Source organism: Didymosphaeria variabile, assembly GCF_027946475.1.
Source record: "Didymosphaeria variabile strain IMI 356815 chromosome Unknown scaffold_6, whole genome shotgun sequence".
Lineage (NCBI taxonomy): Eukaryota > Fungi > Ascomycota > Dothideomycetes > Pleosporales > Didymosphaeriaceae > Didymosphaeria > Didymosphaeria variabile.
In genome coordinates, this window is record NW_026611625.1 from 148,058 (window position 1) to 172,365 (window position 24,308).

Below are 24,308 nucleotides of genomic sequence, written 5' to 3' on the forward strand. Positions count from 1 at the left end.
CGCCGCCCATTGCCCTCTACCCTCCCCATTTTCCGCGTCGCAGCACGCCTGAAAAGCTGTGGCATCGGCCATGAGCTCCGTTCGCTCAAGCGGCACCGCCAACGTCCGACCGTGGGCCCGCCATGCCCCCATCAACGTCGCCCGGCTCGCCCTCCTTTACGGCTTCGCGCCCGTGGTGAAGGCTATACCCCTCTTCCACAAGGGCGCTATTCACGCGCTCGACGATGAGGAGCCCAATTCGCCTGCCGATGCGAGCCTATGGCTGTACCTGGGCATCGCCATTGCCCTCGTCCTGGCCGGGGGTGTATTTGCCGGTTTGACCATCGCGTAAGTATCTCACCGGCAGCATGTACACTTGCGCAGTGGCTAACGTTGTTCCATACAGCTTGATGGGCCAGGATGAGATCTACCTCCAAGTCATCGCATCGTCTGGGGAAGGTTCGGAGCGAAAGAATGCAACTAGGGTGTTACGCCTGCTCAAGAGGGGTAAACACTGGGTTCTGGTGACATTGCTGTTGAGTAACGTCATTACCAACGAAACGCTGCCCATCGTACTTGATAGGTCCCTCGGTGGAGGCTGGCCTGCTGTCCTGAGCTCTACCGTCTTGATCGGTAAACATCCCTTGTCCATTCGATATCCTTCTACATCTGACAACATGCAGTCATCTTCGGAGAGGTCGTTCCTCAATCGATATGCGTTCGCTACGGCCTGCCCATCGGGGCTTGGATGGCACCCGTTGTTCTCGCTCTGATGTACGTCATGGCGCCCGTTGCTTGGCCCACTGCGAAACTCTTGGACTATCTGCTCGGAGAAGACCACGGGACTACATACAAGAAAGCTGGATTGAAGACTCTTGTCACGCTCCACAAGACGCTCGGCACCAGCCCAGACGATCGTCTCAATGAGGACGAAGTGACCATCATCTCAGCCGTATTAGACTTGAAGGCTAAGCCTGTCGGAAACATCATGACACCCATGGATGATGTGTTCACTATGTCGTCCGATACTGTGCTGGATGAGAAGATGATGGAAAACATCCTCTCTGCTGGCTACTCCCGTATCCCGATTCACACCCCCGATAACCCTGACAACTTCGTTGGCATGCTTCTTGTCAAGATGCTCATCACATACGACCCCGAGGACGCTCTGCGCGTACGCGACTTTGCGTTGGCCACCCTCCCTGAAACGCGCCCGGAGACCAGCTGTTTGGACATCATCAACTTCTTCCAGGAAGGAAAATCGCATATGGTTTTGGTCTCTGACTTCCCAGGCGACTCCTATGGCGCTGTTGGGGTTGTGACCTTGGAAGACGTTATCGAGGAACTCATCGGTGAAGAGATTATCGACGAGTCGGATGTGTTTGTTGATGTTCATAAGGTACATTACCGTTCGCGACTATTAGGCGGTTAAACCATATACTAACACAAACCACAGGCCATTCGTCGGATACACCCCGCGCCCCGTACACGCGTACCAAAAGGCGAGATCCTCGCCGACCCTTCGCAGAAGCATACCGAGGCGGTCAAGGACGGAGAGCTACAGGTTGAACAGTCCGAGAATGGCTCTGGGAATGGAAAGAGGCTGTCTCTTCAAGAGACTCCTACCACCAAAGCTACGACTTTCCTCCTGCGTCGCAAGAGCAGCGGGGCTGCTGGTCGCTCTTTGGACCGAGCCACGACTCGAGGCATCCGCAGCGACGATCCGGAAATTAGACAGCATCTGAAGCATCTGGGCCCGTCCAACGTCGCCAGCCGTCCCAAGGCAACTCGCATTGGCACTGTCAAGATCAAACAAGGTGTCGGAGCCGGCATTCCCAACACAATCCCTGAGGACCGTATGCCTCGCAGTCCGGTCATAAGCGTCAGATCTGCACATGCACCCCAAGGCGGCGTGGGAGAGGGGCTGCTGGAGTCTGCAGGTAAGATAATACAAACACTTTGATATGTTAAGCCGAGCTAATGCGAAACACAGGACGAGAGGCTAGCGATGGAGTACACAGCGTTGCCGTGGGTTACGGAACCATGGCCGCTGATCGTATGTCTTGGAAAGACGACCATCCCAGACAACATGCGGATGATGAAGAGGCGCCAGCTTCACCCAAATCTCACCAGGTCAACGAGAACGCCGAGGAGGACCGCGGCCGCTCCAACTCCAATTCCAAGCAGCGATCGCAGTCCGTCAGCACCGTAGCGTCGCTCCGCCGATCCCCATCGCAGTCCCGCAGCCCACCAAGGAAGCGGCACACAGCCCGCAGTGGTAGTATCTCTGAGAACATTGTGGAAGCCAACGGCGTGAGGAAAATCGTGCTGGAGACTACCAGTTCGAGTGATTCGGAGACTGTGATTGCTCAAACTGACGGTGCTCAAGATCACAAAGAGAACGCAAACACGGATACGGAGGGTACGCCGAATGACTCGCAAGGCGCAAGCAGCAGCAAGAAGAAGAATCGTAAGAAGCGAGGTAAGAAGAAGAAGGGCAATGCGGGTGGAAGTGGGGAGAACCAGCCGCTGCTTGGTGACCACAACTGATGTACGATACGATGTTGAGATCTGTATAGGTGATGTCCCGAACGTTTGCGTTCATTGGAAGGTCACCGATTCGCGGAAAGAATTGGCATCGAAAGGTCGGACTGCGGTGCGGAGGGGATAAAATGAAGTGCGGAAGAAAGAAGCACTATTGTACATGTACATTATGTTAGGTGGTGCGCACCATGCAGGCGGGATGCGGATCGTTGAAGCTTTCGTCGGGCGTCTGTCTCATGGGAAATGGAAACGAAAAGCGAGCCAGTCATGTTTTGAGACTTATCAATGAAGATGCATACTCTTGAGATGTGAAGTGTGTTTCTTAGGGGTTTTGAAGTGCTGCGATAAATCGGGGTGGACCTATGCGGAGGCGCGCGTAGATTGACCCGTGAGCGAGGGCTGGTGTGGCGTGCCTGATACATTGCGAGGTATATAGTTCAAGTTTAGAGTGGTACCGCTTACAGCAGGGAGACTACGCGGTGAGATCAGCATCAATCCTTGGCCGGGGTGGTGGGTATGTACGAAGTACAATGCCCAATCGCACATGACGGGAATGAAGTTGAAGCTCGAAAGTGTGCGAGGTGCGGCAAGGGGATAAGATGCTTGTATGTATGTATACTAATATGTCGCCCTTTGAAGAATTGCTGGCGGTGTTTTGCGTTTAGTTTTTAAGGGGGGTAAGGAGGAAGTATGGCTCTTGATAAAGATGACGCGGAGGGACAACGAGAGGAAGTCGGTATCTCCCTTGCTTTTCTCCTCCTGATGGCTGCGTTGTAGCCCCGCCCTCTCGCGTGTTTACCGGGTCATAAAATTGCAGCGGTGCTGAGGCTGTTGCTTGTGGCATGTGTGGAAGGGGGGAAAGCATGTTTAACTGCCGGGGCTGCATGAGGAGTATGGAAGTGGTGAGGGTGGCGCTGAATTGAATTTTGGTGAGGGTTGAGGGGTATTTTAAGGAGGGCTATAGCGTCGGATGCCTGACGGCATGGATCAAAATAAGAAAGAGATTCACAGGATAGATGGTGTATGATTGGGTTTTGGGGGCGGGAGGCATAGTTGTCTCGGGCAGAGTTTGGTCAGGTTCTGTGTGGTGAAGGCTGTAAGTAGGTTGGTGATGGATTTTGGGCTAGAAATTGAGGGAGAGGCGGTGATTAAGGGGTGGTTTCAGGCGCATATAAGTGAGATGGGGGTTAGGCTTATGCTGAGGGTGTAGAAGGGGGGATGGCAAAAGGAGTCGTGTGGATCGTTGGCGGCAATTTGTGAGCGTTCATCGTCATGGCAAATGTGTATGGGTTTTCTAAATCGGTTGGAAGACCCTTTCAATGAATTATGCTGTCTGTTGAATGATATGTACGCCTGACGCCCAAACCCACTATTACGCTGTGTTACCGTTTCGAGCGAACGTCTTTCCTACGTCGAGTTCCACTCGTTTCTCTCATATGCACGAATCCTTCCCACTCGCTCTTTGCAAGCTGCGCGGACCGATTTTCCCTTTCTCACTTCCACCTCCAACCACTACCGCAATGGTGAAGTCCATGCACGCTGAGATCCTTCGACCACCTCCCCAGGAATAGACGCAATTCCTTTAAGGGCCCCTATAAAATATACAGCCAATACCTTGACGACCGTGACGATTGCGCCTCCTATATGAAATGCCAAGCTGTAGTGTTTCCCGTCAGGGCTTTCGAAAGGCTTGTTATTCCAATAAAAACCTCCAAGAATAATACCGTAGATACATGCAAAGATGACGAGAAAAGCCAGATAGTAAAACATAAGGCGAAGGAGGAAGACGGCCCGTCGGGAGGTAGACGAAAGGCAACGATGAACGTTGGCGTAGTCGCGCTCAAAAGCTCCTAGCAGGGCGGCGAAGCTGTGAGCTAGGCCAATTGACGAGGATACGACGCCTAAGAGAAAGGCGAGTCCGGCTACGCATGAAAATAAGATGACAAGGGCAGTGCCCAAGAGAAACGGGTATCCGATAACGCAATAGATCATAGTGAAGAAAGAGAGATCGAGCAAGCGATCTACGGGGCCGGTCGATCGGAAGATTGGATTGCCAAAGAACGGCGGCTCCCAGATCATCTCCGTTAGTGCGATGCAGATGAATAATAGCGTGACTGTGAAGATCAACCAGAACATAGGGTTGGTGAGATAGTGGACCCAGAAGTGATCGAAGTACTGAAGGACCAAGCCGTAGGCGCGATGTGATGCGCCGCGATGGGTGTTGGGTGAAGAGTTGTTGTCGGCCATGCGGTCGCGGTTGAGCGGAGTTGAAGTTGACATGGCGTAGGTGCACTGTTTTGTCTGCAGATTGTTTTGAGTTTTTGGAGATTGAAGTAGCTGAAGACAGGCCAGAGCATATTTAAAGCCTTCGGGTTGAAATTTTGGCAGGTTCATGATAGACACTGTGTCTTACACATGTGTGGTTTTGTTTGTGTCTTAGACACCTGTGGAATTGTTTGTGTTCTAGACGCGCGTGGTGGTTTCGGTGTGGCTCTGATACATGAGAGCTGTCTTATCATTGCCATCATTGCCATCGTTGCTGAAACAGAGATTCTTGCAAGGCGTTGTGGCGCAATGCATAATGTGAACTTCTCCGTCCCATTTTCATGCTGCCAAAAACTGAGCATATACCCAGGTCTGTACGAACGACGCGATCTTGCAATCAGTCATGGTAGCTGTTGCCTCATCTTCACTAGTACATTAATAGGCTTTCAAGATACACTTCGTATTTCATTTCATAGTCAAAGCTGATAAATCTCCAGTATAATGTCAAAACTAGTTCATACAAAGTAACTCACTAGCCATGGTATAGGGAGGTTTTTATGGAATCTCGATTCTCTGTGGTACAGTCATGTCGTTATGAAACCGAGCGCTGACCATCAAACCCGTATACCTCGCATTGCCATGTAAGTTGGTCACTTCCGGTGTCAACTGATCTCGCGTCAAATCCAGCTCTCCTATTCCCTCTTCAGGTCTCCAGTCATCAAATTCCCTTCACTTCAATACAGGCACCACAACCGTACCGCCGCAGCTCTATACGTTCATCCGTCTATGAACAGCCTTCCATCCGGCACGAAAACCGCCAATCAACTCTCCTAATATTACGCCTACCGCAAATGCCATGTAATACGCCCAAGAGTGGTTTAGTCTAGATTTCAAGGACCTCCAGACGCCGAAGAGGATTGCACACGCGAAAAGTGCGTTAAGGGAACACCGTAGGACGACCGTAATATCAGCTGCGATTCCGATGGCATGGTCAATGAGGTCTTGTAAAGTGCGGTGGAACAGCATGCCATTGTAGTGTGCAGTCGATGTGGTAGTGGATCTTAAGTTTTGCGTAGACATGCTGCTTGAGTGTATGCTGGGTTCGAGTGACTTTGCTTAGTTGGGTGCTTCGCCTACAGAGTGCTTTGTGAATGAAGGAGTCGGGGAGCGATAGCATGTACCTTGCTGTTATATATGAGTAGAGCTTGCAAGAAAATGTTTGTCTTTGACACACATGATCAAAGTCGTATTTGCCGTTCGTCTTCTCAATAGAATGACGTAGATATCAAGGGATACATTGGCCAAGACACATTCTGCAATAGTCGAAAATAGCTTCCAGCATCGATATTTTATGGACTCTAGGATCAACTGACTTCTTTAGTAGATCAATCGAGAAATTGCGTGAGTTGATATCACGGTTAAAGTGAAGGCACGAACTCAAGTGGCTATGTACGTAACGAGAATTGAGTTGCTACCATCCAGAACAACAATCAGCATATCTGCGTGAACAACCATTATATCTACCAGCGATTCATGTGAGAAGGCTCAAAGACCGCCTACATATCTCCACGTCAAGTTGCCCGCAGTATTCCCTTGCACGTGCACTTCTGTCCGCTCTCCTGGCACCAGATCAAACCCATTATCAGAAAGCTTCAGCCCCTCATCTTCAGCAAACACAAAACCCTTAACCGGCTTCTTAGCCGACACGAATATCTTCCTCTTGTCTTCTGAGTATTCGACCTGTACTCCGCGGTCTGGGAAATCAAGATACTTGATCGGCTCAGGCCATGAGATATCGCTTGCTACCTGCTTATCGTGGATGGTGAGCGTGGTGTAGATAACGAAAGGATCGGCCTTGGATGTGTCGAATGGCGTGTCTGGATCCTGAGCGTTGGGCACGTCGACCTTCTCGCTCTCGAAGACTTCCGTCGTTCCGTTGGGTTCAATGCGGACTGCTCGCTCCAGCGGGTCAACAACCTCTGTTCCAGTTCTGACGGAGATAAACTTGATAGTGATGTTCCCGTTGATGCTTTCGCGCATGTTGCTCGCGACCCACACGTCGAACTGTACGTCTTCCCAGACCTTGCGCATATCGATGTGGCTAGTATCGCGCTGCCAAAGCTCATCGGCAAGTCGTACTGTCCAATCGTTCACCTTTCTCTGTACGCCGACGACGAGCGGCTCCAAAGTGCGCTTGATAGCATAGTAAGCGGGTTTGGGTACACCGTAGTAGTCCACCACCGCCCAGCTCATAGTGGGCCAGCAGTCGTTCAGCTGCCACACCAATACGCCACCAACTTTTCGGTTGCCGGACTGCTTCCAGTCTCGTCGCCAGGATTTGTACGCCCACGTCAATGCATCCGCTTGCATGACTTGCGTTAGGTGCGTGAAGCCCTCGAGATCATACCGAATGCGGAAATTCTCGGCGACATAGGAGACGAGACGACGCTCGTGGCCGATGGCTTTGTTGCGGAAGTCCATGGCCATGGAGCCTGGGTAGCGGTCATCGGGGTTAGTGATGGACTTGGCGAGCGTGGTGACGTGGGGGTAGGCTTCCATGCCAAATTCTGAGACGAATCGACCAGCCATTCGTGGAAGGCGCTGGTAAGGTTCCATAGTACCGTGCCAGACATTCCACTGGTGGATATCGCCAACGGTGGGATCGACTTTCAGCGTAGTAGAAATGCCGTTGCCGAAGGGTGATGATGGGTGATACGGTACGCCTTTCGTCTCCTCGCGGATGACTTTGGGTAGCAGATACTCATAAATGTAACGAGCAGGGAAGTTAGTCTTCAGCCAGGATTCTGGGTCTTTGTCAGTGGCGTAGTTGTACTCCAATCCATAGCGTTCTACGATCTGGTAGTCTTCGTTGTTGCCCGCCCATACTATTAGGCTAGGGTGGTTACGTAGTCTCCGGACGTTCTGTCGTGCTTCAGTCTCCACCGAAGCTAGGTAAGGACGGTTGGCAGGGTAGTTTGCGCAGGCGAAAGCAAAGTCCTGCCATATGACTACACCGAACTCATCTGCTGCCTCGAAAAGGGAGTCATCCTCGTAGATACCGCCTCCCCATACCCGCACCATAGTTTGGTTGCCCTCAGCCGCTTGCCGTATCCAGGCGCGATACGATGACGGTTTAGTGCGAGTGAGGAATGAGTCGGGTGGAATCCAGCAGCTGCCTCCACAGAAGATGTCCACGTTATTGACACGGAAATAGAATGACGTGCCATGGCTGTCATCTTCCTGGATGAGCTCTACTTTACGGAAGCCTATGGTTTTGTCTACTGTATCGATGACAGTTTCCGGCTTTGTAGATGTTGGCACTGAACGCAGTGAGACAGAAATAGTGTAAAGTGGTTGTGAACCATATCCACGAGGCCACCATAGAGATGCATCCGGAAGCTCGAAGTCAGCGCTCATGACATTGCTCTTGTTCGTGGACTTGAACTCATCAAGCTTCTCCAATGACTGGCCGTCTTTTGAGATGTCCGCCTCAAGCTTTCCCAGCCCTTCGTACTCGACGAAGACTTTGCCTTCGGCCTGCTTCAGATCATCATCAACGTCGTACTCAACCCATACGTCGACGATCTTCGATTCAAAGGTTTCGAGTACAATTGGCTTCCAGGGCCCAGCGGTCATGAGTATAGGACCCCAATCCCAGCCCCAGTCATACTGTGCTTTCCTGACCGGGCCCCTCGAAATCTCCGTCTGGTGCACGATAAACCTATGCTCTTTATGCTCCTTCACAAGCTCAAGGCCCTTCTGCCTCGCCGATTCGAACATGATTTCGAGCACCTGCTCGCCTCCGTTGTCTGTTGCCAGCTTGTCTGTCACGTCGACAACGTGTTCTATGAACATGTTCTCTGAGTCGAAAAGTGTTTCCCCATTGAGAAAGACATGGGCGAAGGTGTCCAAACCCCCAAACTTGAGAGCGGTGGTAATGCCGGGCTTCCCGTAGTCTGGAGGAGTGGTGAAGGTTGTCTGGTACGTCCATGCTTCATCGCCAATCCAGCGGACAGATAATTCGTTGAGGTCCTTGAATGGGTCGGCAATCTTCTTGTTCTTGAGCAGATCTAAATGTATTTCGGTTGGGAGGTCATTTGCGGGGAGATACTCTGCCTCTGAGTTGCGAGTTCCCTTCTTGAACGTCCAGCCGGACTTCAATTCAAAGCGCGACATAGCCATCTTGCCCACACAGACTTCACAGTACTCAGACTCTAACATTGAAGTAAGGTTTGTGCCGCGAGCGAAAAGGGTATCCCGCGCTGAATCATCGCCAAGGGACATTGCCAAGGGGTCGTCGTTCGGTTATGCTCCGAGGCTTGCACCGGCTTGGTGGACGCCTGGTGCGGGGACTCGAACGCCTGTCTCAACAAGGCAACGATCATCGCGACCCTGATTGATACCGCCCGCTAACATGACTTGCTCGGGCGATGAACCACCGGCTTTCCTGATGTTCGTGCTGTGGTGTAAGCGAAGGAACACCCGTGCAACGACGGGATGCGACGTGACATGGCTAACGATTGGCTATCAAAAGTGGTGGTAACGAGCAGCCGGGTTACCGGGAGATAACGAATGACTGCGAGTAATATAACCCCGCAGCTTCTTGCAAGTCCACTTTACGAACAACTACGCGATGAGTATGGCAGACAAAGGACCGAATACTGCAGAGTACGTGGGCGAGAAGACGTTGACCGAGGATGGCAGGAAGATCGTGGAAGAGACCGAGGTGGAGGCTGTGAACGCTTCGTTTGCGACCATTATGGCGAATCACAAGCCGAATCCATGGGGAAAGGGCCATTTGCAGTTGTACGCGTTGGCTACTATTTGCTTTCTGAACTCGACCATGAGCGGTAAGTTGTTCATTCCGAGTCCCAACAAGAGCCTCCAACTGACAAGTCAGGCTTTGATGGATCACTCATGGGCTCGATAAACGCTCTGCCCAATTACACCAAGTACTACGACCTCCCAACCACAGGCACAGCTTCCACCGGTATCATCTTCGCCATCTTCCAGGTTGGACAGATGTGCGCTGCTCTTTTCGTCTGGGTAGCGGACTGGCTCGGTCGTCGCTGGCTAATCTTTATTGGAACTGCGGGTGTCATTGTGGGAACGGTCATTACCTCGACTGCGAAGACTCTCCCTACTTTCATCGGTGGTAGGTTCTTGCTAAGCTTCTTCGCACAATTGGCGTGCTCGGCTAGTCCACTATACCTGGTAGAGGTGGCGCCGCCACAGTATCGGGGTACATTAGCTGGCATGTACAACACTTTTTACTACATGGTAAGTGATATAGTACACTTGCTCGATAATTTTCGTTGGCATGGTCAGACTGACTGGTCCACTAGGGTTCCATCCTGGCAACATCGTCTGTATACGGGGCACACAAACATCTCTCCGATACGAACATGGACTGGCGCCTCCCACTCTGGCTGCAGATGGTGTGCCCAGGCCTAGTCTGCTGCGTGATTCTCTTCTTCCCGGAAAGTCCTCGTTGGTTGGTCGCTAGAGACCGACACGAAGAGGCACGCAAATTTCTGGTCAAGCACCACGCCAACGGCGACGCCAACCACCCCTTAATTGCGCTTGAGATGTATGAGATGCAAGAATCTCTCCGCAAAGATCCGGTATCAAACTGGCGCAACTTCTTCGATCTGCGAGTGCTCTTCAAAACTAGGGCGAGACGATACAGGACGATGCTAAACATGACATTTGCGTGGTTTGGTCAATTCTCTGGCAACAAGTGAGTCGAGCCCTTGCTGTCCGTTGGTACGTGTTTTGTTAACGAAGGGCAGTGTTGTCTCTTATTATCTTCCTCAACTTGCAGCCAACGTCGGCATCAAGTCCACTGACACTAAGCTCCTTCTCAACATCATGTACGCTGTCGAAGGGTACATCTTCGCAACAGCAGGAGCGCGCTTGCATGATGTTTTTGGTCGCCGTAAGATGCTGTTGTGTTCCACAGCAGGCTTGATTATCGCGCTTTCCATCACTGCAGGCACTGCAGCAGGATACGTCAACACAGGATCCGAAACCAGCTCCAAGGCCTCGATCGGCTTCATCTTTGTCTTTGGCGCCATCTTCGCATTCGGGTTCACGGCGATGCAGCCCATCTACCCTGCTGAAGTCATGGCGAACGACATGCGCGCCAAGGGCATGGGGACGTACAAGATTGTCGGTGGAGCAGCAGGCTTCATCAATACCTTCGCGGCGCCAATTGCCCTCTCGAATGTAAGACACCCTGCTTTATGAATAAAGAATGATTTCTGACGCTTCACAGATCGGATACTGGTTCTACGTGTTCTTCGTATTCTGGGACATCTTCGAATTTGTGTTCATGTATTTCTTCTTCGTTGAGACCAAGGGCCTGACCCTGGAAGAAATGGACGATATATTCGAAGCAAAGAACCCGCGTAAGGCAAGCACAGAGAAGAAGAAGGTCAAGGTGCGGACGGTACTTGGAAACGATGGAAAGGTCGAGCAGGAGATCATTAGTAAGGCAGATGCGTAGTATGTCCCCACAACCTAAAGGTAGTGAGATGTTTGGGAAGGCGTGTAATGTAGAGGCTACAAAAGTAGTGGGCGAAGACCCAAACCCCGTTAAATTTGACACGTGAAACGATTCGTCCGTCCCCGCATAAAAGATATGGACCCTTGCGCACGTATTAACTTAATACTACTAAGAGACATCTATTAGATGCATAATTTTGGGTATGTCTTGGCACTTTCCGGCGGTTTGTTATACACATGTACCTCAGCATCACCCAAAAACGATCAAAACTCCTGGGAATGTCTAGAAAGGTGAGGGGAAAAGTCAAAACCATAAGTGCCAAGACATGTCCAAGATTATGCATCTAACATTTCGAGCGATAGCGCTGATGATGCCGCTTACTCAACTAATCTTAGTTCACGGCTAGGCGAACCATCAGCACGGCGGGATACAGCTCTCTATTCAGCTTAAATACCAAGATTATCTGTTGCACAAACTTCCCCCTTCATACGCAAACTACAGAATAATATCAACGACCAAAATGCCGTCCCTCGAATTCATGAAAGCGGTGTGGACCCAACACTATCCGCCCGCCCCAACCTTCACAGAGAAGAACATCACTGAACAGAAAGGCAAAGTTTTCCTCATCACAGGCGCAAACCAAGGTCTCGGATACGAACTGGCGAAGATGCTCTACCCAACAGGCGCAACAATATACATGGCGAGCCGTTCTGAGGAGCGCACACTCCAAGCCATCCACAAGATCCAGGAAGCCTACCCAGACGTCGCGACACCAGGGACCCTTAAATATCTGCACGTAGACATGGCAGACCTACCGAGCGTGAAGCACGCCGCAATCGAATTCGCCGCCCAGGAAGAGAAACTAGACGTTCTATGGAACAATGCTGGAATCGGCGGCGCACCACTTGGAACGACGACAGCACAAGGCCTCGAAGGCCATATCGGAACGAACTGCGTCGCGCCGTTTTTATTCACGCAGCTGCTCCTCCCGCTGCTGCGGAAAGCGGCGACGTCCGCGCCTAAGGGAAGCGTGCGCGTTGTCTGGACCGGCTCGCTGATGATAGACACCTTCTCTCCACCCGGTGGCATCGATTTCAAAGCCATCGAAGCAGGCAAGACAACGAATTCAAGTCCCGATTACGCCACCAGCAAAGTCGGTAATTGGTTTCTCAGCCACGAAGCTGCGAAGGCGTGGGGGCCGTATGGTATCTACTCTGTGGTACAGAATCCGGGTAATCTGAATACGGAGGCGTATCGGTATGTGCCGGGGGTGATGCGACGGATATTGAAATTTTTGTTCTTGTATGACACGTATTATGGAGCTTACACCATGGCATATGCGGGCTTGAGTGAAGAGGTTGCGAATGGGGAGTTCATCTGGCCGTGGGGAAGGAAGGCGAAGAGTCCGAGAGCGGATATCTATGAGGCAATTGAAAAGGGTGCAGCAGAGCGGTTTTGGAAGTGGTGTGAAGAACAGGCGAAGGTATGCCTGCACTAAGTGTGTCCTATGCGCTTCGCTACTCATAGCAATACGACAAGACCCGCCGTTCTGGCTCTTTCGAGATTTGTCTGCATTTCAAAGCGCCGTAGTGGTCGTAACGAGGAAATAAGTTCGAAATGACCACTTCTTATAATTTTTGGAAACCACAGGGTTAATGGGGCGCTGGGAAGCTCTTCGCGGAGTGTGGTTGTAATAACGATAAAGGTGGTTATAGTGCTTTTCGTGTCTCAAATCTCTCCTAATGTAATTAGTCCTTCTTTATATAAATCGTTTTCCGACAAGTAGCTGAGACACTTCACGCCCAATGATCACGATACCTCCCTATAGATATCTTGCGATGTCCATCCCTGGACTAAGTACGTACGTTGACCCTCCCAATCTCTCTAGAAGGCATACGACTCCCGCTTTGTGTTAATATTGAACGCCTATCCTCAGCATTTTGACCGACAGGTTTCCAGCGGAACGGGAAGACCATACCATCAGTGGAGCTTCTCCGTAAGCTTTCCGAAGCTCCAAACCAGCTCATTACCTACGTTCAGCTTAAGCAAAACGTGACATGTACTGTTAGAAGTCTTCGCCTACCGGTAGCAAAACTTGAACCACATTCATGTCTGCGACGGAGAGAGCAATCCACGGCTTTTCCCTCATAAATCGATCAGACTCGGGCTTTCAACTTTTATTAGTGTCAGCAGGCCCTCCGCACTCGCCTTCCATCAACTAGCTATATCCACTACCAATTCCCTCCTATCTTACTACAAGCGCTCACAATTGTTATTCGAAAGTATTTCGTCATAGTCACATATCTTTCCAATCGCCAACCCCAGTTCCCTCCACCAGAGCCCTCGTACAAGTACCACAGAAGTTAAATCCACGCCCAGACGCGACGAGAAACGATGTGACACTGCACCGTAGGCGAAAAGACAGAAAACTATAAAAGTATTAACACAATCTTTTGGCTTTTTTACTTTTGGGAAATGAACTATAGCTCAATTTGAGATGAAGAAACACACCCGTACCTAAAAACTACCAGAAGTAGGCTGCAGAGGATACGAAGGCGTTTGAGCTAACAACCATTAAGGGACTCGGCAAATCGACACCGTCATGACTGTGGAATAGATACGAAAGCACATGTCAATCTACTACGACAATCTCAGAAGACGTTAGATAGCAAGCTATGTCACTTCGAAAGGAGACGCGTCATTTCCACAGAAGGAACGGAACAAGTGCTCTCTCACCGCCTCATCCCCAGGTGGTATTGATGAAGTTCTGTGCAGTATCCCCTTAATTAAGGAACATTTATTGCCTCGCATATCAGCCCTCTCACCGCATTATCCCCATCCACGAAGGAAGGTTAAGCGCACCAACAGGCCACAAGTCTACAGGCAAGGATAAATGGCGTAGCATGCAGGTAAACATAGAAGAACGACATTGCATGGATGGCAGATCAAGAAGATACGCTTTCCGGCGTTCGCGGGTACACTTTCGATTTCGTCAAGCTCTCGACAGAGGCAGGTATCCACAGGGCTCTTACGCTCAGTCGAACACGACCTTCTTACCCATAGGCTTCATGTCCATCTTCTTCTCCTTCGCAGCCTTCGCAGCCTGCCAACTCGGATGCAATGACCCCGCATCATCTCTCTTCGGCTTCTTGACACCCAGTGGCTGCTCATTTGCTCCGCTCACCTCAGGGCCCCTGCCGCGCACCGGTGCACCCCGTCCATTTCTTCCACCTCGTTCACCCACAGCACCGCGCTTCGCATCCCAGCCTTGATCCCGCTCCTGCTTGATTACATGTTTCGCCTTGTCTTTGTACTTCTGCTCCCAGATCTTTTGTCGCGCTTTCTGGCCGCGGCGGTTCTTGCGTGGGGCGACTTCGATGTCGGAAGCTTCGGATTCAGAGCCGGATATGTACGTGGGATGACTGAGGGTGGGGAGGAACTTGGAGTCAGCTGAGATCTTCGGGTCGGCTGCTTTTCGTTTGGCTTTAGGAAGGGGTATCGAAGGCTCGTCGGAGTCAGATGCAGAGTCTGAATCCTGGTTTTCTGTGACGTCTGAGACCAATCCACTTTCCGTCCCTTCGTTGTCGTCTTCCGCAGAAGATGATGCTGCGATAAGTGCATCAAAATCTGCGAGAAGGCGCCTGTCTTCTTCAAATTGTGCCTGTGCGCTCTGTGCCAACGCGTCCTCATCCTCGTCCTCGTCCTCACTAGCCATGTCTTCTTCGCTCGGTGGCCTGTGTCCATCCGATAGTGAATCCTCACTGCTGTCTTCGGCAGAAGATGGTGCTGCGATCAGTGCATCAAAAGCTGCAAGAAGGCGCCCGTCTTCTTCGTTCTGTGCCAACGCGCTCTGTGCCCACGCATCTTCGTCCTCGTCCTCGTCCTCGTCCTCTTCCTCTTCCTCTTCCTGTATCTTCGCCTTCTTACTCTTCGCGGCCTTGTCTTCCTCTTTCTTTCCTTCAGCCTTCGCACCATTCGCGCCGACTCCAACAATCTCCTTCAACTCATCAATGGTCTCATCCACCACCCTCCGCACCGCATCCACCTTAAACAACCTGCCCTTCACATTGAGCAACGCCGGATCATTGCTCCCCTTCTCCACCTCCCCTACACTCTCCGGCATGTACTCGCTTTCCCTTAGGCTCTTAACTTTCCCAATCGTTTTGCGCAGATGCTGCTCCGCAACCTTCTCCAAATCTAAGCCCTTCAAGTGTGCATACTCCGCTTCCAAACGTGCTGAAGCTTTGTCATCCTTATTCGCTTGCGCCGTCTTCTTCCTGCGACTGTGTTTCTGGCGCTCGAGGCCGGCGGCGACTCGGAGGGCAGCTACTAGCGGCTTTTGCGCCGCGGCTATGCGCTGCGTGCATTGCTTTTTGCGGCGAGCGAGGATGCGGTGGGCTATGTGTTCGGGAGGATCGGGGCCAGTGGGCTCTGTACGCTTTCTTTTAGGCATCGTGGCCGTTGCGGGTGTTGTTGTTACGCGGGATGCAAGCAAATGGAAATTTTAGTGGGACGCGAAGGTGGGACTGCCGTTTGCGGTGTGGTCTGTGCTCACACCACTCTCCAAACCGCCCGAAGTGGTTCACTTTCACAGGTTGAATTCACCTGCGATCAACACCTACGTGAATTTACCCGATTAGGCAGGTTCACCACCAAATGTCCTCATCTTTCACTGATGTGTGCACCTTGCGAACACAGAATTTGCCTGATCGCATCGGATGTGCCTATTGCGTCATTATTCACCACACCACACCCACAACATGACCTTGTCTTCGTGATTCTCGAGGCTTACGATATCCAAGCTATCCGACATGTCTATGATAGCCCCTCGACTTTCACGAATTGCATTCAAAGACTCGCCCAAGCCGTCAATTTGTCTGCCAGAGGAAATAATCTGCATCTTCATGGTCTTGGTCATCTCGTCGACTTTCAGGATTTTTGATTTCATGAGTATCCCACGCTGAGAGCTCAACAGTGTACTATTGTACTCGCAGTGCAAGCACGCAAAACCAAAATCACGGGACAACCCAAGCAATGTTGTTCTATCTACAACCAAAGCAGACCCCGCGTAGCTGAGCTTAATATAAATAGAAGCCAAGTCAGTACAATACAATACCGCTTCTTCAGCACCAACCCATCGCCCTTCATAGAACTGGTCAAGCATTGCAATACACAGTGTCTCATGGAGCCAAGCTTCCTCACCAGTCACTCCTCCTCCTGCTTTAAAACAAAATTATACCGGCTCTTGCTGGGCGCCCACATAAATCAAACCTTAGGGGACCAAAACGGATCTGGCCCTCCTTGCGGAAAAGGCTGCTGCCCAGGGTTCCTCGCGAGTTGCGCATTATAATTAGCTATAGTCTCCCGCGTTACTAGACAAGCGTTCGGTCTTTCTTGAAGCGTGCCGTCAGGATTATGCACGAACCGTTTGACACGCCCTCGAGAGACTCCTGGTGGTCCTGGTTGTACTGGTGGTCCTGCATTTCCCCACTGCGGCCCTGTGATCCGTTAGTGTTTCTAACTCCAGCTAGATAGAGGAGCAAAGGATGTTGGGACTTACCGGCGGGTGCACCGCCGTAGGGAGGCATGTTACCCGGTTTTGGTGGTCCTCCGTTCGGTGGCCCTGGACCGATGGGGAGGTAGTTTGGGCGTGGGTATTTTTTTCGTTTACTTGGTATGCACATGGTATGGGGTGTCTGGATTGGGATTTGTGTTGTATAAAGTATCTCCAAGAAGTAGACTGATTGTAAGGTTGGAGGAGTATTTCTACAGGATTACATATAGCTTGAGAACTGTGTGAATGTTTGAGTGCTGGCATGCTGTCAATATCTACAAGTGACGGAAAGACGATGTGTTCTCCAATTGGAGGTATACGTGTTTCAATTCGACAGCACGTTCAATAGGTTGGCCTTGGGGGTTGTGATCCATAGAGAATCTTATAGATGCCTCGCATGTATCTGAAGCGCAAATCACATTCCCACTGCTTCAGAAGAGAGTCGCTGATCATGAACTCATAGAGTATTCAAGTATGCTGCCATATATACAAAGAATGCGTCACTTCACGAACGCTCGCAAATGCACTGGGTATCGCGCCCTCATCACAACCACCCTCTAGTCTTTGAAGAAGTTGGTGATGCCATCCTTCCTCCTAGTCTTGATGTGCATGATAACATAAACGACAACACCGAAGCCCAGCATGCCCGAGATGACTCCAAAGCCCATCAGGTACTTCGGCTTATCATCAGCAGGGAAAAGATACGCGCCGTAGATCTGCGCAAGGTTTCCGAGCGCGTTGACAAGCGCAAGCGCGACGCCTCGCACCTCGGGCTCCATGTCTCCGAAGGTGGCTCCAGCGTAGGAGAGCGAGATGGCGTTGGAAGCCCAGAGACCGGCGGCCATGAGGACGAGGAGCGCGTATCGCGCGGTGAAGTTGTAAACGACGCAGACGAGGATGGAGGTTATGAGGGAGAAGCAGAGCCAGCAGGCGATGATGAGACCGCGGTGGTTGGGGACGCGATCAGCGAAGACTGCTGTGATGGCGGTGCAGACGAAGGCTACGGCGTAGATGGGGACGGTCATGTATTGCGCTTGGACGGTGGAAGTGTAGCCCAGTCCGTTGACGAGGGTAGGATAGAAGTAGGATAGTGTGGAGGAGCCGACGATGACCTGTGTTTGTTAGCCATGGAGTCGTTGTGTTTTCATGAGCGATTAGCTTACCATGTATCCGAGGATGAATCCGATAGTGCGCCAGTCCTTGATGGCGAGGATGAAAGACTGGACCTTGCTCATACGCTCGGCACCTTCGGCTCTGGCGGTCACGCCACCCTGCTGCAGTCGCGCAACAGCAATTGCCCTCTCGCGATCAGAGAAGCTGGCAGTGGTCGCCGGGAAGTCGAGGAGAATGAAGTATGAGCCGATCGCAACGAACATGGTTGCTGCTCCCTCGATGATGAAGAGCCAGCGCCAGCCCTCGTAACCGGCCGCTCCATCTAGACCACCCGTGATGGCACCAGCAAGGAGACCACCAAAAGCACCAGAAAGGATGGCAGCAGAGATGTATATACCGAAGCGCTTGGACTGTTCCTCACGCTTGTACCAGGAAGACATGAGCAACAGCATAGCGGGTGCGAAACCTGCTTCAAAAACACCGACGAAGATCCGGAGGACAACCAAGTGCTTGTAGTCCTTGATGGCGGCCATGCAGCAGGTCAAGGCTCCCCAAATGGTCATGATGATTGGAAGATAGATGGACGGGCTTATCCTCACAATCAACATGTTCGAGGGCACTTCGAAGACGACATATGTGACTGCAGTTGTCAGTGCCAAGTCGAGGCAAATTTTCGGCTTCACTCACCAAAGAACACCACAAGACAGATGCTGTACTGGTTGGAAGTGAGGTTCAGATCTGTCTGCATACCCGCGACCTTCGCATTTCCGATACTGTAGAACAGTCAATAAATTGATCAGAAATAGGGGGTTATGCCTATCCTACTTTGTCCTGTCCATGTACGAAAGAAGATACATAAGCCACATTATCGGCATGAGCTGGGTATCAATCCTGCGAACGAGTTTCTTCTCCTCTTCGGGGGTCCATGAGATGCCATCCGACATTTCAACATTTTCGTGCTTTGAGACGTCCATGCCTTTGGTATCGACGTCGAAGTGCTCGACGGAGTGAGGCGGTGAAGTCATTGCACGATTTCGTGAGAGGACACGAGGTACCAATCGGCGGTAGATGGGACAGGGTAAAAAGAGAAGCCTGAGCCCGACTGTTCGGTTGACTTTCACACCCAAGGGGTGTTGATCAATCTTTATAGATCAATCGTAGTCAGTGGTGCAGAGTCTGGCGGAGATGGAAGACTGCCCCGGATTGTACCGCATGAGGTCTCCGCACAAGGCTAGTCCTCCCACCGCCAACTCTTACAACCTGGTCCTGGTCTTGCGGGTTAGCGTCGCATGATTGCCGGCTTGATTGGGTGAAATTCGGGAGCCAGCCACGCGTGGCATTCCGGGGCCCGTAGTGAGGAACGCCAATGACAATCAGGCGAGAGTGTCCCGTCTCGAGGCATGCCACTTAGCGAGCGTCAGGTTCTCGCGTATAGACTCAAGTCCTCGTGAAGAGCTCCAGACGCAATCGTCTCGTGGTAGGACCTCGGTTCGACGCATTGGTGGATGCATGTGTCGTTCCGCAAGTCATATCTCGATGCAGAATTGTTCGGTAGAAACTGGTCTGCTCCGCGGCAGTAGTCCTTACCACAGCCCCTCAGGTAGCTTGCCATGTATTAAAGAAGCTCGAGCCCAGACCACAGTCTTGTACATTCCAAAGTCTCCCCACCGTTCCATCGATACCCTTTTCTTTGAACAAACTTCGACAGACCTTCGCCGCAATGTCTCCCTCCGCCGTTGAAGCCCCCACAACTGCTGCTCCTACTTCAGCAGGAGACAGCGTTTCCAACCAGGTCGCCCAGTCTGTACCTGCACCGGTGTACCTCTCGACCGAGCCAGGTCCCGACCATGACTGGAAGGTCAACCTGAAGAACAAGGTCATTGTTATTACTGGCGCAAACCGTGGTATCGGTCTCGGACTTGCAACCGTATGCCTTGCCAACGATGCGAAGGAGGTCTACTCATTCGACCTGTTCGAGCCTGGTGAGGAATTCCAGGCCCTCCAGCAGGCAAATCCGAAGCGCGTCCACTACGTCAACTGCGACGTCACATCGGAAGAGAGTGTAAACAAGGCTGTGGACCAGGTCGTCGCACAATCGGGCCGTATCGATGGCATGGTTGCCAACGCCGGCATGACGAAGCACCAGCCCGCGCTAAACTTCGACCGCCCACAGCTCGAGCAGCTGTTCAACCTCAATGTCTTCGGAGCATACTTCTGCGCAAAGGCGGCTGCGAACAAGTTCATTGAGCTCGGCATCAAGGGTTCTATCGTCTTCACCGCGTCGATGACATCCTACCGACCGAACCGCGCCGCTCCTTCTGCACCATATGGAGGCACCAAGGCCGCCGTACGGAATATGGCGCACACACTGGCCATGGAATGGGCCAAGCACGGCATCCGCGTCAACTCCATCTCCCCCGGATTTGTGAGGACACAAATGACATACTACGTGGAGAAGGCTGCGGACTGGAACCTGAAGATGCAGTACTACGGCGGTATGCCCAGGTTGGCAGACCCCAGGGAGCTCGGTGGAGCTTACGTGTACCTGCTGTCTGAGGGCGCAACGTACACCACCGGCATCGATATCCCCATTGCCGGTATTGTCGGTGCATGGTAGAGTGTTTTGTTTGATTGCATGAAGTTTACGCTGTCCGATGCATGGGCGGAGTTTAGGGGCATTTTGCTGGGATCACTGTGATAGAACGAATACCAGATCCATGTTCGAATTTCCAAACAAAGTGTTATATCTGCATGATGTTGATGTACCTTGACGTCCGTCGATAGTGAAATGCGGGGAAGCTGGAAGACAACTGACAACTGACAACAGAGGACTTGTTGACGGATCCCGAACGCGAAAAAAAGACACAGCGACCTTGCACAAATTACTCGCAGAGGAGTCTGTAGTCTTGACATTGGTGACTCTGGTGAATGATTGCAAAGCGTGGCTGGCTTCAAAGGCCTTCATGTAGGGATGACCCTTGGAATGAGCGTGCACATGCGTAAGCAGTCGGTAGTCACGTGAGGGCCTGCCCCGGGTCAGGGCATCATCATCACCAACACCGCAATATCGCAACTCGATTCAGCTCTCAGCCGCAACAACGCACATAAATTATTACTACGGAGCTGCGCGCGCTGTCCGATCCACTGCGGGAACCACCCCAGGCAGACTTTTCGCCGCAAGTGGAGTTCTAGCGTGTGGAGAGGAGCTAATCGGGCCGGGACCAGATCAGGCGGAACGCGCTGGCAGACCAACACTCTATGCAGTGCTGCTCCATCTTTCTTCCCTCGAACCGAGCGCACCCCGCATCCTCGACGCGAAGGCATCCGACAATGTGAGACGCTGCGATGCCAGCCCAGAAGCCTCGGAAGCCTCGACCCTCACGTGCGCGTGGACTTCGAACCACAACAGGCTGGTAAGCTCAAACAAGCTCATCTTTGCGAACTGTTCAGGTCCACTCAGGCTGGATGTCCGCCACTCACGGCAGCATGCTTTAGGTCTGCAGTGCTATGTTGAAAACCTCGGTCCATTGTGCTATCCCAGGATGAGCAGTGTTGTACCCAAATGTTTCGACTAGGCACTGCATCGCCTGACAAGACCTTTGTGGGCCTGAAAACGGTCGTTCACCATTCCGTCGGAATCTTGCTCTGCCTTGACTTGCCTTGCTTGAAGTCTGATATGACTTGAGGGTTCCGCTGAACAACAACAGATGGTTTTAAGCTAACGCTGACCAGTTTGACATGTCGCAAGAGGCGAGTCAAGTGTGATGAGGCCAAGCCTCGCTGCGGACAATGCCTCAAGAGCGGGAGGGAATGCACCTATGCTCAATCCACGGAAGATGCGGTGGCCACTACTGGTTCGAGTGGCCAAGAGGCTACCACCTCTCCTGCCCAACCCCGGGCCTCCGTAATCGCGGAATCTCCTGTTACCCGCAAGTCAATCGGCGATGCGGAGACAAGCATGTATGGGGAATCTCCTGAATTGCGTTTTGATCTATCGCCCCTGGCCCTGTCGACTTCGCTTCCGTCACCAAATTCAGCACCTTTCGAGTGGTATGACCTCCTAGCCGAGGACGCCATCAACAACATCCAGAAACACAATCTAGGGTTCGCTGAGATCAGTTTGTCAAGAAGACAAAGCCCGGTTCCTGAGGCCGAAGACGAAATCGACCCTCAACTCCAACCAGCCGGACAAAGGCGTCCCGCTGATGCCACGTTCGAGCCATGGAGGTCTCCAGACATCATTGCTTTGAGCGATGATGAACTCGGCCTCTTCCACCATTACGTTAACGTACTTGGACCAATTCTAGACCTGTTCGATCCGCGAAGAAACTTTTCCAACCTTGTACCAAAACTTGCTGTACACAATGTTGGCTTGCTGAAGTCGCTGCTAGCGGTTGCGGCTCGCCACATGGCGCTGCTTTCCGATTATCAAACGGCACAAAACACTTTCAATGTCCAGACACCAGTATCACAGGAGTCGAACGGCCTAAACAACCACAACCCCTTCTTTGAAGTTGCAACGCAGTCTTATTACGAAACTCTACAGTACCTGTCTCAAAACTTATTATACCCTTCATACACAAAATCGACAGAAATCATCGCGACCGCGATTTTGATTTCGACGTATGAGATGTTCGATGCATCTGGAAGATACAGCGATGGAGGATGGGAGCGTCATCTGCGAGGTATCTTTTGGATTCAAAGATCACAAGATAACAACGGCGAGACCAAAGACGGGCTCCGCAGGGCTGCCTGGTGGATGTGGTTGCGACAAGACATATGGGTCGCCTTCCGCGAGAATCGACGCGTTCTTACCATCTGGAGGCCAACAAAAAGGTTGGTCGACCTCACACCCGACGAACTGGCCACACGGATCATCTACATATGCGCGCGATGCGTCGATTATGCAGCAAACGAGAAGCATTACGAGATGAACATCCGGATCGACCAAGGCGATAAACTTCTTCAAGCTCTGGACGACTGGTACAGGATATTACCATCATCTTTCCAACCCATATATGCACACTCGGTGCCCCAAAATGGCTTATTTACGCCTATATGGATTCATCCGCCTTCGTATGCTGCAGCCATTCAGATGTTCCACTTCGCTCGTATAGTCGTACTTATAAACCAGCCGTCGCTCGGAGGCATGAGTGAGTTTAGTCGGCGGCAACGGTTGCTGGACGAGAGCGTTGAAACGATCTGCGGTATCGCACTGATGCACCAGGGCAACAATTTGCCCGGCGCATTCGTAGACTACCAAGCTCTATACGCAGGTGAGTGAACTTTCGACGTTACGGCAGGACCTATCCTCCAGGTCCACTTAGGCTGGACTTGCGCAATGCCGACTCCCCTATCCACCATGTTGTAAGATCTTTCACGCTGACTCAATTGCAGCTGGACTTTGTGTACAAACGCCAGTCAAACAAAGTGCTGTTCTGCAGCTTCTGGAGAAGACACTGGAGACTACCAAGTTTCCTCCGAAAACGCTGCTCGATGACCTTGCGCGGTATTGGAGAGCTGAACCATGAACAGAATACAATAAAATGAAATGAACGTCCAAGCTTCTAGCGTCCCGAATGCGCGTGACGAAGAAGCTAAAGAGGTAGCTGGGAATGGTCAGTCAACGCAAAGACCGCAAGCCAACCCATGCTTCATGAATACCCTCTAGACTCACCAAAGTGTGAAGAATGCTGGTTCGGCCACGTTCCGATATGACCTTTCGCTTGAAGGTCCCGTTCGATAAAGTGCAGTAAAGGTCAAGGCTCGCAATCCTCGGCACAAATGACTCCAATCGATTCCTTCCGCGGCTGTAGATACGCAGTGCAAATAAGCTCGTACGTGCCGAGTAGCCGTAACAGTCTAAGCCCACCGCTAAAGCACGGCAGACTATGCGGCTTCCATTTCCATGTCTTGGGGACGAGGTCGGGTCGGGTCACGCTTTTGGTCGTGCCGCGTTGCGAGCCGCAACCCGATGCTCCAACATTGTGTATACGATTCAGTTGGTCCTGCCGATGCTCCACTACATCGAGAGCTTGAGTCAGCTATTCCCATTAAACTGGATCAAATTTGCGGGGAACTGCCCCGGCTTGGTCCGAACTGGTAAATGACGCAAACGCTCGCTTGCTGGCAATGCCTCGAGACGGTGCACACTCCCACATCCTCCAGATCCTCCTAGAGCGGAACAGTTTAAACGCTCTCGCGTGTATCCGAACACTAACTGTGAGAACATGTTCGTCTCGTGATCGCCAATAGAGATCGGGGCGAATAGAATGACCGCCGAGAACCCGTTTCGGAATTATAGAACTGCCATTGAATGGCAGTTCCGATAGCTTTCCGATACTA

General features: G+C 51.8%; 8 protein-coding genes across 8 annotated transcripts; 5 read left to right on the forward strand and 3 right to left on the reverse strand.

Moving 5' to 3' along the window:
• Nucleotides 1-70: 70 nt before the first annotated feature.
• On the forward strand, nt 71-2,529 carry MAM3 (cell agglutination protein Mam3; the record flags this gene model as incomplete). The annotated part of the gene is made up of 5 exons (XM_056216748.1): nt 71-327; nt 386-612; nt 663-1,378; nt 1,436-1,919; nt 1,973-2,529. The coding sequence occupies 5 exons, from the start codon at nt 71-73 to the stop codon at nt 2,527-2,529; spliced, it is 2,241 nt and encodes a 746-aa protein (XP_056068304.1).
• Nucleotides 2,530-6,333: 3,804 nt separating this feature from the next.
• N0V89_007990 (uncharacterized protein) lies at nt 6,334-9,009 on the reverse strand (the record flags this gene model as incomplete). Its single annotated transcript, XM_056216749.1, has 1 exon — nt 6,334-9,009. The coding sequence occupies one exon, from the start codon at nt 9,007-9,009 to the stop codon at nt 6,334-6,336; it is 2,676 nt and encodes an 891-aa protein (XP_056068305.1).
• A 412-nt stretch (nt 9,010-9,421) lies between these two features.
• N0V89_007991 (uncharacterized protein) lies at nt 9,422-11,296 on the forward strand (the record flags this gene model as incomplete). Its single annotated transcript, XM_056216750.1, has 5 exons — nt 9,422-9,638; nt 9,689-10,068; nt 10,134-10,528; nt 10,581-11,016; nt 11,066-11,296. The coding sequence occupies 5 exons, from the start codon at nt 9,422-9,424 to the stop codon at nt 11,294-11,296; spliced, it is 1,659 nt and encodes a 552-aa protein (XP_056068306.1).
• A 520-nt stretch (nt 11,297-11,816) lies between these two features.
• On the forward strand, nt 11,817-12,794 carry RDH1_3 (short-chain alcohol dehydrogenase; the record flags this gene model as incomplete). The annotated part of the gene is made up of 1 exon (XM_056216751.1): nt 11,817-12,794. The coding sequence occupies one exon, from the start codon at nt 11,817-11,819 to the stop codon at nt 12,792-12,794; it is 978 nt and encodes a 325-aa protein (XP_056068307.1).
• A 1,536-nt stretch (nt 12,795-14,330) lies between these two features.
• On the reverse strand, nt 14,331-15,749 carry N0V89_007993 (uncharacterized protein; the record flags this gene model as incomplete). The annotated part of the gene is made up of 1 exon (XM_056216752.1): nt 14,331-15,749. One exon carries the CDS (start codon nt 15,747-15,749, stop codon nt 14,331-14,333), a length of 1,419 nt encoding a protein of 472 aa, XP_056068308.1.
• A 1,658-nt stretch (nt 15,750-17,407) lies between these two features.
• Nucleotides 17,408-18,988, reverse strand: N0V89_007994 (uncharacterized protein; the record flags this gene model as incomplete). The annotated part of the gene is made up of 4 exons (XM_056216753.1): nt 17,408-17,962; nt 18,014-18,603; nt 18,651-18,736; nt 18,819-18,988. The coding sequence occupies 4 exons, from the start codon at nt 18,986-18,988 to the stop codon at nt 17,408-17,410; spliced, it is 1,401 nt and encodes a 466-aa protein (XP_056068309.1).
• A 695-nt stretch (nt 18,989-19,683) lies between these two features.
• Nucleotides 19,684-20,580, forward strand: N0V89_007995 (uncharacterized protein; the record flags this gene model as incomplete). Its single annotated transcript, XM_056216754.1, has 1 exon — nt 19,684-20,580. The coding sequence occupies one exon, from the start codon at nt 19,684-19,686 to the stop codon at nt 20,578-20,580; it is 897 nt and encodes a 298-aa protein (XP_056068310.1).
• Nucleotides 20,581-21,525: 945 nt separating this feature from the next.
• Nucleotides 21,526-23,247, forward strand: N0V89_007996 (uncharacterized protein; the record flags this gene model as incomplete). Its single annotated transcript, XM_056216755.1, has 2 exons — nt 21,526-21,579; nt 21,712-23,247. The coding sequence occupies 2 exons, from the start codon at nt 21,526-21,528 to the stop codon at nt 23,245-23,247; spliced, it is 1,590 nt and encodes a 529-aa protein (XP_056068311.1).
• Between the last annotated feature and the right edge of the window lie 1,061 nt (nt 23,248-24,308).